The sequence below is a fragment of the Scyliorhinus torazame genome, chromosome 4 (assembly GCF_047496885.1).
Source record: "Scyliorhinus torazame isolate Kashiwa2021f chromosome 4, sScyTor2.1, whole genome shotgun sequence".
Taxonomy (NCBI): domain Eukaryota; kingdom Metazoa; phylum Chordata; class Chondrichthyes; order Carcharhiniformes; family Scyliorhinidae; genus Scyliorhinus; species Scyliorhinus torazame.
Window position 1 is genome coordinate 360,633,330 of NC_092710.1, and position 17,010 is coordinate 360,650,339.

Here is a 17,010-nt window from a genome sequence, read left to right on the forward strand (position 1 = left end):
CAATATGACACAAGTGAAGAATTCAGTGAAGAATTCGACAAGCGTGTCCATGAAATCTGATCTATCTGATGTTATGGGTCAGTGTTTAGTATATCATGGAGTTTGCGTGACCTCCAACTTTTAATAGATTTTGATTATGAGGAGCACAAGGGCCCACTTTCCATGTGTAACAGAGACCTTAAGTATTTTTGAACAAAACAATGTTTATTTTATGAATTCAGTTAACATTTTATAAACACACAGTAAACATTTTATCAACTATCAACACAACTACACCCCACAGATACAGTACTCTATGTGTAACCCTTAATAACTTTCCGCACAACATCCACCTGCCAAACACGTATTTTAACCAAGTGGTAGGTATAAATTATTTACCCAGGACCGTTATCACTTTTAAATTATCAAGTGACCTGGACACCTTTTAACATACAGAGAGAGAGAGAAAATGAAACTTCCTTGTCTGAATTCAACTTTAAACTGCCTAAAACGAAAGTAAAACACAAAGCCACAAACAGCTTCCAGTTCAAAACGAAAGGAAAAGCCAGGGACACAACCCAGATCCACCCACACAATGAGATCACTGCAGCTATTTGATAAATACCCATTTCTTAAAGATAAGTCTCAGACCCATGACTGAATGAACACACACATTGGAAGGGTACTAGAGAGCACTGCCGAAGCTGCCAACGTTTGGTTGAAACACTAAGCCTTGTCTCCATTTCCCACTGAGAGGAACATAAAAGTTCACCACTGCTATTCGGTGAAAAGTGCTCAGCAGAGTCAGGAAGTTAATTTTGAACATGAGTCAGCATCAGACACCTAATTTGATCCTTAAAAAGTCGTGTGTCGAGGTTTTCTGTGCAAAAATTAGCGACAGTATTTTCAACATGCCTATAGAGAGTACATGTCCGATTCTCCTCCACTGGGTGTGAAGCGATTCAGCAAGTCCTGAAAAGATTCAAGAAGCTCTGGGTGGAAATGACATTGTAATATGGGGCATAGTATTTGTGATACACAATTGGTTTGTCTAAGTTATAGAACAATACAGCGCAGTACAGACCCTTCGGCCCACGATGTTGCACCGAAACAAAAGCCATCTAACCTACACTATGCCATTATCATCCATATGTTTATCCAATAAACTTTTAAATGCCCTCAATGTTGGCGAGTTCACTACTGCAGCAGGTAGGGCATTCCACGGCCTCACTACTCTTTGCGTAAAGAACCTACCTCTGACCTCTGTCCTATATCTATTACCCCTCAGTTTAAAGTTATGTCCCCTCGTGCCAGCCATATCCATCCGCGAGAGAAGGCTCTCACTGTCCACCCTATCCAACCCCCTGATCATTTTGTATGCCTCTATTAAGTCACCTCTTAACCTTCTTCTCTCCAATGAAAACAACCTCAAGTCCATCAGCCTTTCCTCATAAGATTTTCCCTCCATACCAGGCAACATCCTGGTAAATCTCCTCTGCACCCGCTCCAAAGCCTCCACGTCCTTCCTATAATGCGGTGACCAGAACTGTGCGCAATACTCCAAATGCGGCCGTACCAGAGTTCTGTACAGCTGCAACATGACCTCCCGACTCCGGAACTCAATCCCTCTACCAATAAAGGCCAACACTCCATAGGCCTTCTTCACAACCCTATCAACCTGGGTGGCAACTTTCAGGGATCTATGTACATGGACACCTAGATCCCTCTGCTCATCCACACTTTCAAGAACTTTACCATTAGCCAAATATTCCGCATTCCTGTTATTCCTTCCAAAGTGAATCACCTCACACTTCTCTACATTAAACTCCATTTGCCACCTCTCAGCCCAGCTCTGCAGCTTATCTATATCCCTCTGTAACCTGCTACATCCTTCCACACTATCAACAACACCACCGACTTTAGTATCGTCTGCAAATTTACTCACCCACCCTTCTGCGCCTTCCTCTAGGTCATTGATAAAAATGACAAACAGCAACGGCCCCAGAACAGATCCTTGTGGTACTCCACTTGTGACTGTACTCCATTCTGAACATTTCCCATCAACCACCACCCTCTGTCTTCTTTCAGCTAGCCAATTTCTGATCCACATCTCTAAATCACCCTCAATCCCCAGCCTCCGTATTTTTTGCAATAGCCTACCGTGGGGAACCTTATCAAACGCTTTGCTGAAATCCATATACACCACATCAACTGCTCTACCCTCGTCTACCTGTTCAGTCACCTTCTCAAAGAACTCAATAAGGTTTGTGAGGCATGACCTACCCTTCACAAAGCCATGCTGACTATCCCTGATCATATTATTCCTATCTAGATGATTATAAATCTTGTCTCTTATAATCCCCTCCAAGACTTTACCCACTACAGACGTGAGGCTCACCGGTCTATAGTTGCCGGGGTTGTCTCTGCTCCCCTTTTTGAACAAAGGGACCACATTTGCTGTCCTCCAGTCCTCTGGCACTATTCCTGTAGCCAATGATGACATGCAAATCAAAGCCAAAGGTCCAGCAATCTCTTCCCTGGCCTCCCAGAGAATCCTAGGATAAATCCCATCAGGTCCTGGGGACTTATCTATTTTCAGCCTGTCCAGAATTGCCAACACCTCTTCCCTATGTACCTCAATGCCATCTATTCTATTAGCCTGGGGCTCAGCATTCTCCTCCACAAAATTATCTTTTTCCTGAGTGAATACTGACGAAAAATATTCATTTAGTATCTCGCCTATCTCTTCAGACTCCACACACAATTTCCCATCCCTGTCCTTGACTGGTCCTACTCTTTCCCTAGTCATTCGCTTATTCCTGACATACCTATAGAAAGCTTTTGGGTTTTCCTTGATCCTTCCTGCCAAATACTTCTCATGCCCCCTCCTTGCTCGTCTTAGCTCTCTCTTTAGATCCTTCCTCGCGACCTTGTAACTATCCATCGCCCCAACCGAAACTTCACACTTCATCTTCACATAGGCCTCCTTCTTCCTCTTAACAAGAGATTCCACTTCCTTGGTAAACCACGGTACCCTCGCTCGACGCCTTCCTCCCTGTCTGACCGGTACATACTTATCAAGAACACGCAGTAGCTGATCCTTGAACAAGCCCCACTTATCCAGTGTGCCCAACACTTGCAGCCTACTTCTCCACCTTATCCCCCCCCCCCAAGTCACGTCTAATGGCATCATAATTGCCCTTCCCCCAGCTATAACTCTTGCCCTGCGGTGTATACTTATCCCTTTCCATCATTAACGTAAACGTCACCGAATTGTGGTCACTGTCCCCAAAGTGCTCTCCTACCTCCAAATCCAACACCTGGCCTGGTTCATTACCCAAAACCAAATCCAACGTGGCCTCGCCTCTTGTTGGCCTGTCAACATATTGTTTCAGGAAACCCTCCTGCACACACTGTACAAAAAACGACCCATCTATTGTACTCGAACTATATCTTTTCCAGTCAATATTTGTGTCGAAGTTGTGTAGAAAATCGTGCAGACGTGCAAAATGATATAATGGAAACAAAACAGATGCCAGTTGCAAGCTGAGACGATGGTTCCCTGAAATCCTATGTTTCCACCTCAGAGGTGGTGTATTCAGGCTGGCTGGAAATGGAGCCAATCCTTCTACTGTTCGGTTTCCACCTGGCCTTCAGTGGACAACGTGTCTCAGTTGAAGCGAAAGGAACCCAGGCGACATTCGATTCTGGGGAATGGGGGCTTTGTTGCTCTTTACTTGAAGCTCAGTACAAAACAACCCGATCCGCCTATCGCACAACAGGCTGGGTTTAGAGCATTGGGTATTCCTCCTCAATATATGTGCAGGTCACTGGCGCACAGGCTGTGATCAGGTTATATCAGCACTGTCGGAGTTTGGATAATAGAGTGGAAAATGGAATTCAATCTCGTTAAATGCATATTGGGCGGGACATAATTGTAAGAGGGTACAAGATATGTGTTTCACATCGTCAGGCACACCCTTGCCACTCTTTGCGGCTATCGAGCCGCAGTGCTAGCAGACCGATAATCGATCTGCCTGAAGCAGTCTTTTATGCCCCGAGTAAGAATGTTTCCATTGCGGAAAAGGAATGGATGGTTCAGCTTCCCTCTAAATATTCTATCAATTACTTTCAATCCATATGCCTGTCTGAGGCACTAATGTTCCTTCTGGAGACGTCCGTTTCTGAGTGAGCGCCGAAAACAATGCATTGCCTCAGAGCAAGAGCGTTATTAACTGTGTAATATATAGACTGATAAGAAGTAGTTCTGAACAAGGGAGGGAGCTGTATTTCATGTCAGAGATAGTCAAATGTAGCAGCAGATATTGGCAGAAATGGGAAACAAACAGCTGAGAGGAAAATTGAATAAAACTGATCCTGTTTTATTTTCATAAAATTTACAGTGCAGAAGGAGGCCATTCGGCCTATCGAGTCTGCACCGGCTCTTGGAAAGAGCACCCTACCCAAGGTCAACACCTTCACCCTATCCCCATAACCCAGTAATCCCACCCAACACTAAGGGCAATTTTGGACACTAAGGGCAATTTATCATGGCCAATCCACCTAACCTGCACATCTTTGGACTGGGAGGAGACCAGAGCACCCGAAGGAAACCCACGCACACACGGGGGAGGACGTGCAGACTCCGCACAGGCAGTGATCCAAGCCGTGAATCGAACCTGCGACCCTGGAGCTGGGAAGCAATTGTGCTAACCACAATGTTTCCGCGCTGCCCTCCTTTTATATGGAGGAAGTTAAGGATCGATTTAATCAAGAACTTTACAATTTTGCGGGGCCCAACTCGAGTAAACAGGAAGGACTTACAACATCATAGTGCTAAAAAAAAAGGGATGGATTGAAAGTAATTGATGGAATTATTATAGGGAAAACGAACCATCAATTTATTTTTCGCACAGGGTGGGAGAATGGTTGAAACTCAGAGCATGAAAGTTCGCAACTGAAGATAACTTTATTTTAGTTCCGTACCTGCTTTTCTATTACATGTGTGTTACTTGCAGTCCGACGGTGCAGTATCAGGTAGCTCTTCGTCCAATCATGACACAGGTTACGCAAAATGGCCTCCTCATTGTCAAACGTGTGAATCTCTCATCTGATTCGCAGGTTGGAAATTTGTTTCAGAACAGACGCTCTGCAATTATCACGCTGTACAATGGAGCAGTTGATTCCTCAGCAGTCGTGTTTCTGCTAGTTAAGGTGAGATGTAAGTGGTTCACGACCAATTCTCAACAGGGAACGTGCGATGACGGGGCAGTATGACCGTTCGTTAAAACTGCCGACACAGACATAGTGGGAACATGGGATTTGTATGTGCTGTACTTTCTTGCAAAAGGCAGAAAACTGTTCCAGAAAACAGATTCAGGCAAGATAATTTAAACTTTTAGAATAGCACAGCGGACGTTAGCCCTAACCCTAACCCTAACAGAAAACCATAGAACGCTCCCATGCAAAAGGAGACAATTCGGCCCATTGAATCTGCACGAATTCTCTGAAAGCGCGCCCGGCTCAGTACTTCGCCATTTCCTTGTAACTCCAGAACTCCACGCAATGTGCACATGTTTGGGGTGTTGGTGGAAACTTAAACACCCGGGGAAACCCAACCGCACATGGAGAGAAGAGACAAACTCCACACAATGCTCGAAGGCCTAAATTGAACCCGGGTCACTGGCGCTGTAAGGCACCAGTGCAAACCACTGTGCCACTATGCCTGAAACCATCAAAAGGTGAAAGGTTAAAGTCTGACCCCAAGCAGTTTCCACGTTTGCGAAGAAATCTCTTTCAGCCATCGATTTTTGCCGCTGGGAATCAGGAGTTCCATTAGAGAGGATATTTCGTTTGTAGATAGAGACACCGCAGCTTAAACGGCGCACGGGAGTGAAGGAGTGAATTCACTGGCACGGAGATAGCGGCACAGAGAGAGCTGTTGCCACAGAGAGAGCGATAGAGAGGGAGAGGGAGAAGAAGCCACCTTCATACCGGGGAGCTCGAAAGCGGTATAGACAAAGGACGGGCAAAGATTGGGAAAATATTGCCCAGAAACGACCATGGGAAGAGAGAAAAAGGGAACGCAGAACAATTCGGCGTCCAAGAGAGTATTGCGGAGTGAGAGTGAGGGGATCGAATGGGCGCGAGAGTGAGGAGAGACAGAGAGTTTGAAGGTGGAAAAGGTGGACAGCGCGAGAAAGAGACACCCGAGTACAGGTAACGACAGCAGCAGAAGAGAGAATAAAGTAACAGCGATTGGAGGAAGAATATACAGGTTAAAATGTGAAGCGTTGGGGGTCAGACGTGACCAGTTCTTAACCCACACTTCTGTTTGATTTCGCCCCGAATCCCACTTTTTGTAGGTATTGCACGAGGCTGTTTTTTCCATGATGTCCATTTTCTTGTTCATCAGTTCGCTCAGCGCCATTCTCATCCTGCGGACATTCCTTCTGCTTCCGAGAACACAGATTCCCTACCCGCTACCGGAGCGATACACCTATGGGTAAGAAATAGGGGAGCTGTAGTTATAGACTGGAGTAGAAATCCAGGCATTCAACTTGATCAGATGTAGAATACAATATATTAAGAAGCAAGTTCCCGGTTATAATCTCCCGAAACAAAACAGAAAATACTGGACAATCTCACCGGTCAGACATCATCTATGGCGAGAAAACGGAGCTAACATTTCGAGTCTGTCTGAGTCTTAATAAAAGCTTTTAAAAGCGTTAACACCGAGTCTCTTTGACAAAGAGGCATCGTGACTCGAAACGTTAACACCCTTTTCGCTCCATTGATGTTGTGAGACCTGTGAGATTGACCAGTATTTTCTCTTTTTTTCCAGATTCCAGCATGCGCAGTGATTTGCTGTAATCTCCCCAGAAGTTCTGGGGATATACCGGTAACAAGACACACCCAGGATCAAGTTACAAATTGGTGACTACTTAAATATTCCGGCATGGAGGCGAGATCTGTACTTAAGATTAATTTGATTTTGATTTGATCTGATTTATTGTCACCTGTACCGAAGTACAGTAAAAAGTATTTTCTGTGGACGAGGAAAGGTACACAGTACGTACAGAGTAGACAAAAGAAAAATCAACAGAGAACATTGCCACATGATAAATCGATAACCAGTGATTGGTTACAGTGCGGAACAAGGGGGCCAAGCAAAGCAAATACAGGAGCAAAAGCAGCTTAGGGCGTGGTGAATAATGTTATTACAGGGAACAAATCAGTTCAAGGGAGAGTCGTTGAGGAGTCTAGTAGCTGTGGGGAAGAAACTGTTCCTATGTCTGGATGTGAGGGTCTTCGTACCTCTGTACTTTCAACCTGATAGAAGGTGCACAGGAACGGGTTACAAGCTGATAGAACCTGATAGAAGGTGCACAGGAACGGGTTACAAGCTGATAGAACCTGATAGAAGATGCACAGGAATGAGATACAAGCTGATAGAACCTGATAGAAGATGCACAGGAACGGGTGACAAGCTGATAGAACATGATATAAGGTGCACAGGAACGTGTTACAAGCTGTTAGAACCTGAGAGAAGGTGCACAGGAATGGGTTACAAGCTGATAGAACCTGATAGAAGGTGCACAGGAACGGGTTACACTGATAGAACCTGATAGAAGTTGCACAGGAACGGGTTACAAGCTGATAGAACCTGACAGGAGGTGCAAAGGAACGAGTTACACGCTGATAGAACCTGATAGCAGGTGCACAGGAACGGGTTACAAGCTGATATAACCTGATAGAAGGTGCACAGGAACGTGTTACAAGCTGTTAGAACCTGAGAGAAGGTGCACAGGAATGGGTTACAAGCTGATAGAACCTGATAGAAGGTGCACAGGAACGGGTTACACTGATAGAATCTGATAGAAGGTGCACAGGAACGGGTTACAAGCTGATAGAACCTGATAGAAGGTGCACAGGAACGAGTTACAAGCTGTTAGAACCTAATAGAAGGTGCACAGGAACGAGTTACAAACTGATTGAACCTGATAGAAGGGGCACAGAAACGAGTTACAAGCTGATTGAACCTGATAGAAGGTGCACAGGAACGGGTTACAAGCTGATAGAACCTGATAGAAGTTGCACAGGAACGGGTTACAAGCTGATAGAACCTCATAGAAGGTGCACAGGAACGGGTTACAAGCTGATAGAACCTGATAGAAGGTGCACAGGAACGAGATACAAGCTAATAGCACCTGATATAAGGTGCACAGGAACGTGGTACAAGCTGTTAGAACCTGATAGACGGTGCACAGGAATGGGTTACAAGCTGATAGAACCTGATAGAAGGTGCACAGGAACGAGTTACAAGCTGTTAGAACCTAATAGAAGGTGCACAGAAACGAGTTACAATCTGATTGAACCTGATAGAAGGTGCACAGGAACGGGTTACAAGCTGATTGAACCTGATAGAAGGTGCACAGGAACGGGTTACAAGCTGATAGAACCTGATAGAAGGTGCACAGGAACGAGTTACAAGCTGATAGAACATAATAGAAGGTGCACAGGAAGGATTTACAAGCTGATAGAACCTGATGGAAGGTGCACAGGAACGAGTTAAAAACTGATAGACCCTGATAGAAGATGCACAGGAATGAGATACAAGCTGATAGAACCTGATAGAAGATGCACAGGAACGGGTGACAAGCTGATAGAACATGATATAAGGTGCACAGGAACGTGTTACAAGCTGTTAGCACCTGATAGAAGGTGCACAGGAATGGGTTACAAGCTGATAGAACCAGATAGAAGCTACACAGGAACGGGTTACAAGCTGATAGAACCTGATAGAAGGTGCATAGGAACGAGTTACAAGCTGATAGAACCTGATAGAAGTTGCACAGGAACGGGTTACAAGCTGATAGAACCTGACAGGAGGTGCAAAGGAACGAGTTACACGCTGATAGAACCTGATAGCAGGTGCACAGGAACGGGTTACAAGCTGATATAACCTGATAGAAGGTGCAAAGGAACGTGTTACAAGCTCTTAGAACCTGAGAGAAGGTGCACAGGAATGGGTTACAAGCTGATAGAACCTGATAGAAGGTGCACAGGAACGGGTTACACTGATAGAATCTGATAGAAGGTGCACAGGAACGGGTTACAAGCTGATAGAACCTGATAGAAGGCGCACAGGAACGAGTTACAAGCTGTTAGAACCTAATAGAAGGTGCACAGAAACGAGTTACAAGCTGATTGAACCTGATAGAAGGTGCACAGCAACGGGTTACAAGCTGATAGAATCTGATAGAAGGTGCACAGGAAGGGGTTACAAGCTGATAGAACCTCATAGAAGGTGCACAGGAACGGGTTACAAGCTGATAGAACCTGATAGAAGGTGCACAGGAACGAGATACAAGCTAATAGCACCTGATATAAGGTGCACAGGAACGTGGTACAAGCTGTTAGAACCTGATAGACGGTGCACAGGAATGGGTTACAAGCTGATAGAACCTGATAGAAGGTGCACAGGAACGGGTTACAAGCTGATAGAACCTGATAGAAGGCGCACAGGAATGGGTTACAAGCTGATAGAACCAGATAGAAGCTACACAGGAACGGGTTACAAGCTGATAGAACCAGATAGAAGGTGCATAGGAACGAGTTACAAGCTGATAGAACCTGATAGAAGTTGCACAGGAACGGGTTACAAGCTGATAGAACCTGACAGGAGGTGCACAGGAAGGATTTACAAGCTGATAGAACCTGATGGAAGGTGCACAGGAACGGGGTAAAAACTGATAGACCCTGATAGAAGGTGCACAGGAACGAGTTACAAGCTGATAGAACATAATAGAAGGTGCATAGGAAGGATTTACAAGCTGATAGCACCTGATAGAAGATGCACAGGAATGAGATACAAGCTGATAGAACCTGATAGAAGATGCACAGGAACGGGTGACAAGCTGATAGAACATGATAGAACGGGCACAGGAACGAGTTACACGCTGATAGAACCAGATAGAAGATGCACAGGAACGGGTTAGTAGCTAATAGAACCTGATAGAAGGTGCACAGGAACGGGTTACAAGCTGATAGAATCTGATAGAAGGAGCACAGGAACGGGTAAAAAGCTGATAGAACCTTATAGATGGTGCACAGGAACGGGTTACAAGCTGATAGAACCTGATAGAAGGTGCACAGGAACGGGTTATAAGCTGATAGAACCTCATAGAAGGTGCACAGGAACGAGTTAAAAACTGATAGACCCTGATAGAAGGTGCACAGGAACGAGTTAAAAGCTGATAGACCCGATTAGAAGATGCAAAGGAATGAGATTCAAGCTGGCAGAACCTGATAGAAGATGCACAGGAACGGGTGACAAGCTGATAGAACATGATATAAGGTGCACAGGAACGGGTTACAAGCTGATAGAACCTGACAGGAGGTGCAAAGGAACGAGTTACACGCTGATAGAACCTGATAGCAGGTGCACAGGAACGGGTTACAAGCTGATATAACCTGATAGAAGGTGCAAAGGAACGGGTTACACTGATAGAATCTGATAGAAGGTGCACAGGAACGAGTTACAAGCTGATAGAACCTGATAGAAGGCGCACAGGAACGGGTTACACTGATAGAATCTGATAGAAGGTGCACAGGAACGAGTTACAAGCTGATAGAACCTGATAGAAGGCGCACAGGAACGAGTTGCAAGCTGTTAGAACCTAATAGAAGGTGCACAGAAACGAGTTACAAGCTGATTGAACCTGATAGAAGGTGCACAGCAACGGGTTACAAGCTGATAGAACCTGATAGAAGTTGCACAGGAAGGGGTTACAAGCTGATAGAACCTCATAGAAGGTGCACAGGAACGGGTTACAAGCTGATAGAACCTGATAGAAGGTGCACAGGAACGAGATACAAGCTAATAGCACCTGATATAAGGTGCACAGGAACGTGGTACAAGCTGTTAGAACCTGATAGACGGTGCACAGGAATGGGTTACAAGCTGATAGAACATAATAGAAGGGGCACAGGAACGAGTTACAAGCTGATAGAACCTGATAGAAGGTGCACAGGAACGGGTTACACTGATAGAATCTGATAGAATGTGCACAGGAACGGGTTACACTGATAGAATCTGACAGAAGGTGCACAGGAACGGGTTACAAGCTGATAGAACCTGATAGGAGGCGCACAGGAATGGGTTACAAGCTGATAGAACCAGATAGAAGCTACACATGAACGGGTTACAAGCTGATAGAACCTGATAGAAGGTGCATAGGAACGAGTTACAAGCTGATAGAACCTGATAGAAGTTGCACAGGAACGGGTTACAAGCTGATAGAACCTGACAGGAGGTGCACAGGAAGGATTTACAAGCTGATAGAACCTGATGGAAGGTGCACAGGGACGAGGTAAAAACTGATAGACCCTGATAGAAGGTGCACAGGAACGAGTTACAAGCTGATAGAACATAATAGAAGGTGCATAGGAAGGATTTACAAGCTGATAGCACCTGATAGAAGATGCACAGGATTGAGATACAAGCTGATAGAACCTGATAGAAGATGCACAGGAACGGGTGACAAGCTGATAGAACATGATAGAAGGGGCACAGGAACGAGTTACACGCTGATAGAACCAGATAGAAGATGCACAGGAACGGGTTAGTAGCTAATAGAACCTGATAGAAGGGGCACAGGAACGAGTTACACGCTGTTAGGACCTGATAGAAGGTGCACAGGAACGGGTTACAAGCTGATAGAACCTGATAGAAGGTGCACAGGAACGGGTTACACTGATAGAATCTGATAGAAGGTGCACAGGAACGGGTTACAAGCTGATAGAACCTGATAGAAGGTTCACAGGAACGAGTTACAAGCTGTTAGAACCTAATAGAAGGTGCACAGGAACGAGTTACAAGCTGATAGAACCTGATAGAAGGAGCACAGGAGCGGGTTACAAGCTGATAGAACATGATAGAAGGGGCACAGGAACGAGTTACACGCTGATAGAACCAGATAGAAGATGCACAGGAACGGGTTAGTAGCTAATAGAACCTGATAGAAGGTGCACAGGAACGGGTTACAAGCTGATAGAATCTGATAGAAGGTGCACAGGAACGGGTAAAAGGCTGATAGAACCTTATAGATGGTGCACAGGAACGGGTTACAAGCTGATAGAACCTGATAGAAGGTGCACAGGAACGGGTCATAAGCTGATAGAACCTCATAGAAGGTGCACAGGAACGAGTTAAAAGCTGATAGACCCTGATAGAAGATGCAAAGGAATGAGATTCAAGCTGGCAGAACCTGATAGAAGATGCACAGGAACGGGTGACAAGCTGATAGAACATGATATAAGGTGCACAGGAACGGGTTACAAGCTGATAGAACCTGACAGGAGGTGCAAAGGAACGAGTTACACGCTGATAGAACCTGATAGCAGGTGCACAGGAACGGGTTACAAGCTGATATAACCTGATAGAAGGTGCAAAGGAACGTGTTACAAGCTGTTAGAACCTGAGAGAAGGTGCACAGGAATGGGTTACAAGCTGATAGAACCTGATAGAAGGTGCACAGGAACGGGTTACACTGATAGAATCTGATAGAAGGTGCACAGGAACGGGTTACAAGCTGATAGAACCTGATAGAAGGCGCACAGGAACGAGTTGCAAGCTGTTAGAACCTAATAGAAGGTGCACAGAAACGAGTTACAAGCTGATTGAACCTGATAGAAGGTGCACAGCAACGGGTTACAAACTGATAGAACCTGATAGAAGTTGCACAGGAAGGGGTTACAAGCTGATAGAACCTCATAGAAGGTGCACAGGAACGGGTTACAAGCTGATAGAACCTGATAGAAGATGCACAGGAACGAGATACAAGCTAATAGCACCTGATATAAGGTGCACAGGAACGTGGTACAAGCTGTTAGAACCTGATAGACGGTGCACAGGAATGGGTTACAAGCTGATAGAACCTGATAGAAGGTGCACAGGAACGGGTTACACTGATAGAATCTGATAGAATGTGCACAGGAACGGGTTACACTGATAGAATCTGATAGAAGGTGCACAGGAACGGGTTACAAGCTGATAGAACCTGATAGAAGATGCACAGGAATGGGTTACAAGCTGATAGAACCAGATAGAAGCTACACATGAACGGGTTACAAGCTGATAGAACCTGATAGAAGGTGCATAGGAACGAGTTACAAGCTGATAGAACCTGATAGAAGTTGCACAGGAACGGGTTACAAGCTGATAGAACCTGACAGGAGGTGCACAGGAAGGATTTACAAGCTGATAGAACCAGATAGAAGGTGCATAGGAACGAGGTAAAAACTGATAGACCCTGATAGAAGGTGCACAGGAACGAGTTACAAGCTGATAGAACATAATAGAAGGTGCATAGGAAGGATTTACAAGCTGATAGCACCTGATAGAAGATGCACAGGAATGAGATACAAGCTGATAGAACCTGATAGAAGATGCACAGGAACGGGTGACAAGCTGATAGAACATGATAGAAGGGGCACAGGAACGAGTTACACGCTGATAGAACCAGATAGAAGATGCACAGGAACGGGTTAGTAGCTAATAGAACCTGATAGAAGGGGCACAGGAACGAGTTACACGCTGTTAGGACCTGATAGAAGGTGCACAGGAACGGGTTACAAGCTGATAGAACCTGATAGAAGGTGCACAGGAACGGGTTACACTGATAGAATCTGATAGAAGGTGCACAGGAACGGGTTACAAGCTGATAGAACCTGATAGAAGGTTCACAGGAACGAGTTACAAGCTGTTAGAACCTAATAGAAGGTGCACAGGAACGAGTTACAAGCTGATAGAACCTGATAGAAGGAGCACAGGAGCGGGTTACAAGCTGATAGAACATGATAGAAGGGGCACAGGAACGAGTTACACGCTGATAGAACCAGATAGAAGATGCACAGGAACGGGTTAGTAGCTAATAGAACCTGATAGAAGGTGCACAGGAACGGGTTACAAGCTGATAGAATCTGATAGAAGGTGCACAGGAACGGGTAAAAGGCTGATAGAACCTTATAGATGGTGCACAGGAACGGGTTACAAGCTGATAGAACCTGATAGAAGGTGCACAGGAACGGGTCATAAGCTGATAGAACCTCATAGAAGGTGCACAGGAACGAGTTAAAAGCTGATAGACCCTGATAGAAGATGCAAAGGAATGAGATTCAAGCTGGCAGAACCTGATAGAAGATGCACAGGAACGGGTGACAAGCTGATAGAACATGATATAAGGTGCACAGGAACGGGTTACAAGCTGATAGAACCTGACAGGAGGTGCAAAGGAACGAGTTACACGCTGATAGAACCTGATAGCAGGTGCACAGGAACGGGTTACAAGCTGATATAACCTGATAGAAGGTGCAAAGGAACGTGTTACAAGCTGTTAGAACCTGAGAGAAGGTGCACAGGAATGGGTTACAAGCTGATAGAACCTGATAGAAGGTGCACAGGAACGGGTTACACTGATAGAATCTGATAGAAGGTGCACAGGAACGGGTTACAAGCTGATAGAACCTGATAGAAGGCGCACAGGAACGAGTTGCAAGCTGTTAGAACCTAATAGAAGGTGCACAGAAACGAGTTACAAGCTGATTGAACCTGATAGAAGGTGCACAGCAACGGGTTACAAACTGATAGAACCTGATAGAAGTTGCACAGGAAGGGGTTACAAGCTGATAGAACCTCATAGAAGGTGCACAGGAACGGGTTACAAGCTGATAGAACCTGATAGAAGATGCACAGGAACGAGATACAAGCTAATAGCACCTGATATAAGGTGCACAGGAACGTGGTACAAGCTGTTAGAACCTGATAGACGGTGCACAGGAATGGGTTACAAGCTGATAGAACCTGATAGAAGGTGCACAGGAACGGGTTACACTGATAGAATCTGATAGAATGTGCACAGGAACGGGTTACACTGATAGAATCTGATAGAAGGTGCACAGGAACGGGTTACAAGCTGATAGAACCTGATAGAAGATGCACAGGAATGGGTTACAAGCTGATAGAACCAGATAGAAGCTACACATGAACGGGTTACAAGCTGATAGAACCTGATAGAAGGTGCATAGGAACGAGTTACAAGCTGATAGAACCTGATAGAAGTTGCACAGGAACGGGTTACAAGCTGATAGAACCTGACAGGAGGTGCACAGGAAGGATTTACAAGCTGATAGAACCAGATAGAAGGTGCATAGGAACGAGGTAAAAACTGATAGACCCTGATAGAAGGTGCACAGGAACGAGTTACAAGCTGATAGAACATAATAGAAGGTGCATAGGAAGGATTTACAAGCTGATAGCACCTGATAGAAGATGCACAGGAATGAGATACAAGCTGATAGAACCTGATAGAAGATGCACAGGAACGGGTGACAAGCTGATAGAACATGATAGAAGGGGCACAGGAACGAGTTACACGCTGATAGAACCAGATAGAAGATGCACAGGAACGGGTTAGTAGCTAATAGAACCTGATAGAAGGTGCACAGGAACGGGTTACAAGCTGATAGAATCTGATAGAAGGAGCACAGGAACGGGTAAAAGGCTGATAGAACCTTATAGATGGTGCACAGGAACGGGTTACAAGCTGATAGAACCTGATAGAAGGTGCACAGGAACGGGTTATAAGCTGATAGAACCTGATAGAAGATGCAAAGGAATGAGATACAAGCTGATAGAACCTGAAAGAAGATGCACAGGAACGGGTGACAAGCTAATAGACCCTGATAGAAGGTGCACAGGAACGAGTTAAAAGCTGATAGACCCTGATAGAAGATGCAAAGGAATGAGATACAAGCTGATAGAACCTGAAAGAAGATGCACAGGAACGGGTGACAAGCTGATAGAACATGATATAAGGTGCACAGGAACGTGTTACAAACTGTTATAACCTGATAGAAGGCGCACAGGAATGGGTTACAAGCTGAAAGAACCAGATAGAAGCTACACAGGAACGGGTTACAAGCTGATAGAACCTGATAGAAGGTGCATAGGAACGAGTTACAAGCTGATAGAACCTGATAGAAGTTGCACAGGAACGGGTTACAAGCTGATAGAACCTGACAGGAGGTGCAAAGGAACGAGTTACACGCTGATAGAACCTGATAGCAGGTGCACAGGAACGGGTTACAAGCTGATATAACCTGATAGAAGGTGCACAGGAACGTGTTACAAGCTGTTAGGACCTGATAGAAGGTGCACAGGAATGGGTTACAAGCTGATAGAACCTGATAGAAGGTGCACAGGAACGGGTTACACTGATAGAATCTGATAGAAGGTGCACAGGAACGGGTTACAAGCTGATAGAACCTGATAGAAGGTTCACAGGAACGAGTTACAAGCTGTTAGAACCTAATAGAAGGTGCACAGAAACGAGTTACAAGCTGATAGAACCTGATAGAAGGAGCACAGGAGCGGGTTACAACCTGATAGAACCTAATAGAAGGTGCACAGGAAGGAGTTACAAGCTGATAGACCCTGATAGAAGATGCACAGGGACGAGTTACAAGCTGATAGAACCTGATAGAAGATGCACAGGAACGGGTTACAAGCTGATAGTACCTGATAGCTGGGGCACAGGAACGATTTACAAGCTGATAGAACCTGATAGAAGGTGCACAGGAACGAGTTACAAGCTGATATAACCTTCTTGATCGTGCACAGGAACGAGTTCCAAGCTGATTGAACCTGATAGAAGGTGCACCGAAACGGGTTACAAGCTGATAGAACCTCATAGAAGGTGCACAGGAACGAGTTACAAGCTAATAGCACTTGATAGAAGGTGCACAGGAACGAGTTACAAGCTGATGGAACCTGATAGAAGGTGCACAGGAACGAGTTACAAGCTGATAGAACCTGATAGAAGGTGCACAGGAACGAGTTACAAACTGATAGACCCTGGTAGAAGGTGCACAGAAACGAGTTAAAAGCTGATAGAACCTGATAGAAGGTGCACAGGAACGTGTGACAAGCTGATTGAACCTGATAGAAGGGGCACAGGAACGAGTTAC

At 45.2% G+C, this 17,010-nt stretch overlaps 1 protein-coding gene across 1 annotated transcript in view; it reads left to right on the top strand.

Moving 5' to 3' along the window:
- Nucleotides 1–17,010, top strand: part of LOC140411522 (equilibrative nucleobase transporter 1-like) — a 128,229-nt gene that overhangs the window by 53,083 nt on the left and 58,136 nt on the right. Inside the window, exons 6-7 of the mRNA XM_072500608.1 lie at nt 5,101–5,193; nt 6,345–6,484. Coding sequence (XP_072356709.1) covers nt 5,101–5,193; nt 6,345–6,484 — 233 coding nt within the window. The remainder of the gene's footprint in view (nt 1–5,100; nt 5,194–6,344; nt 6,485–17,010) is intronic.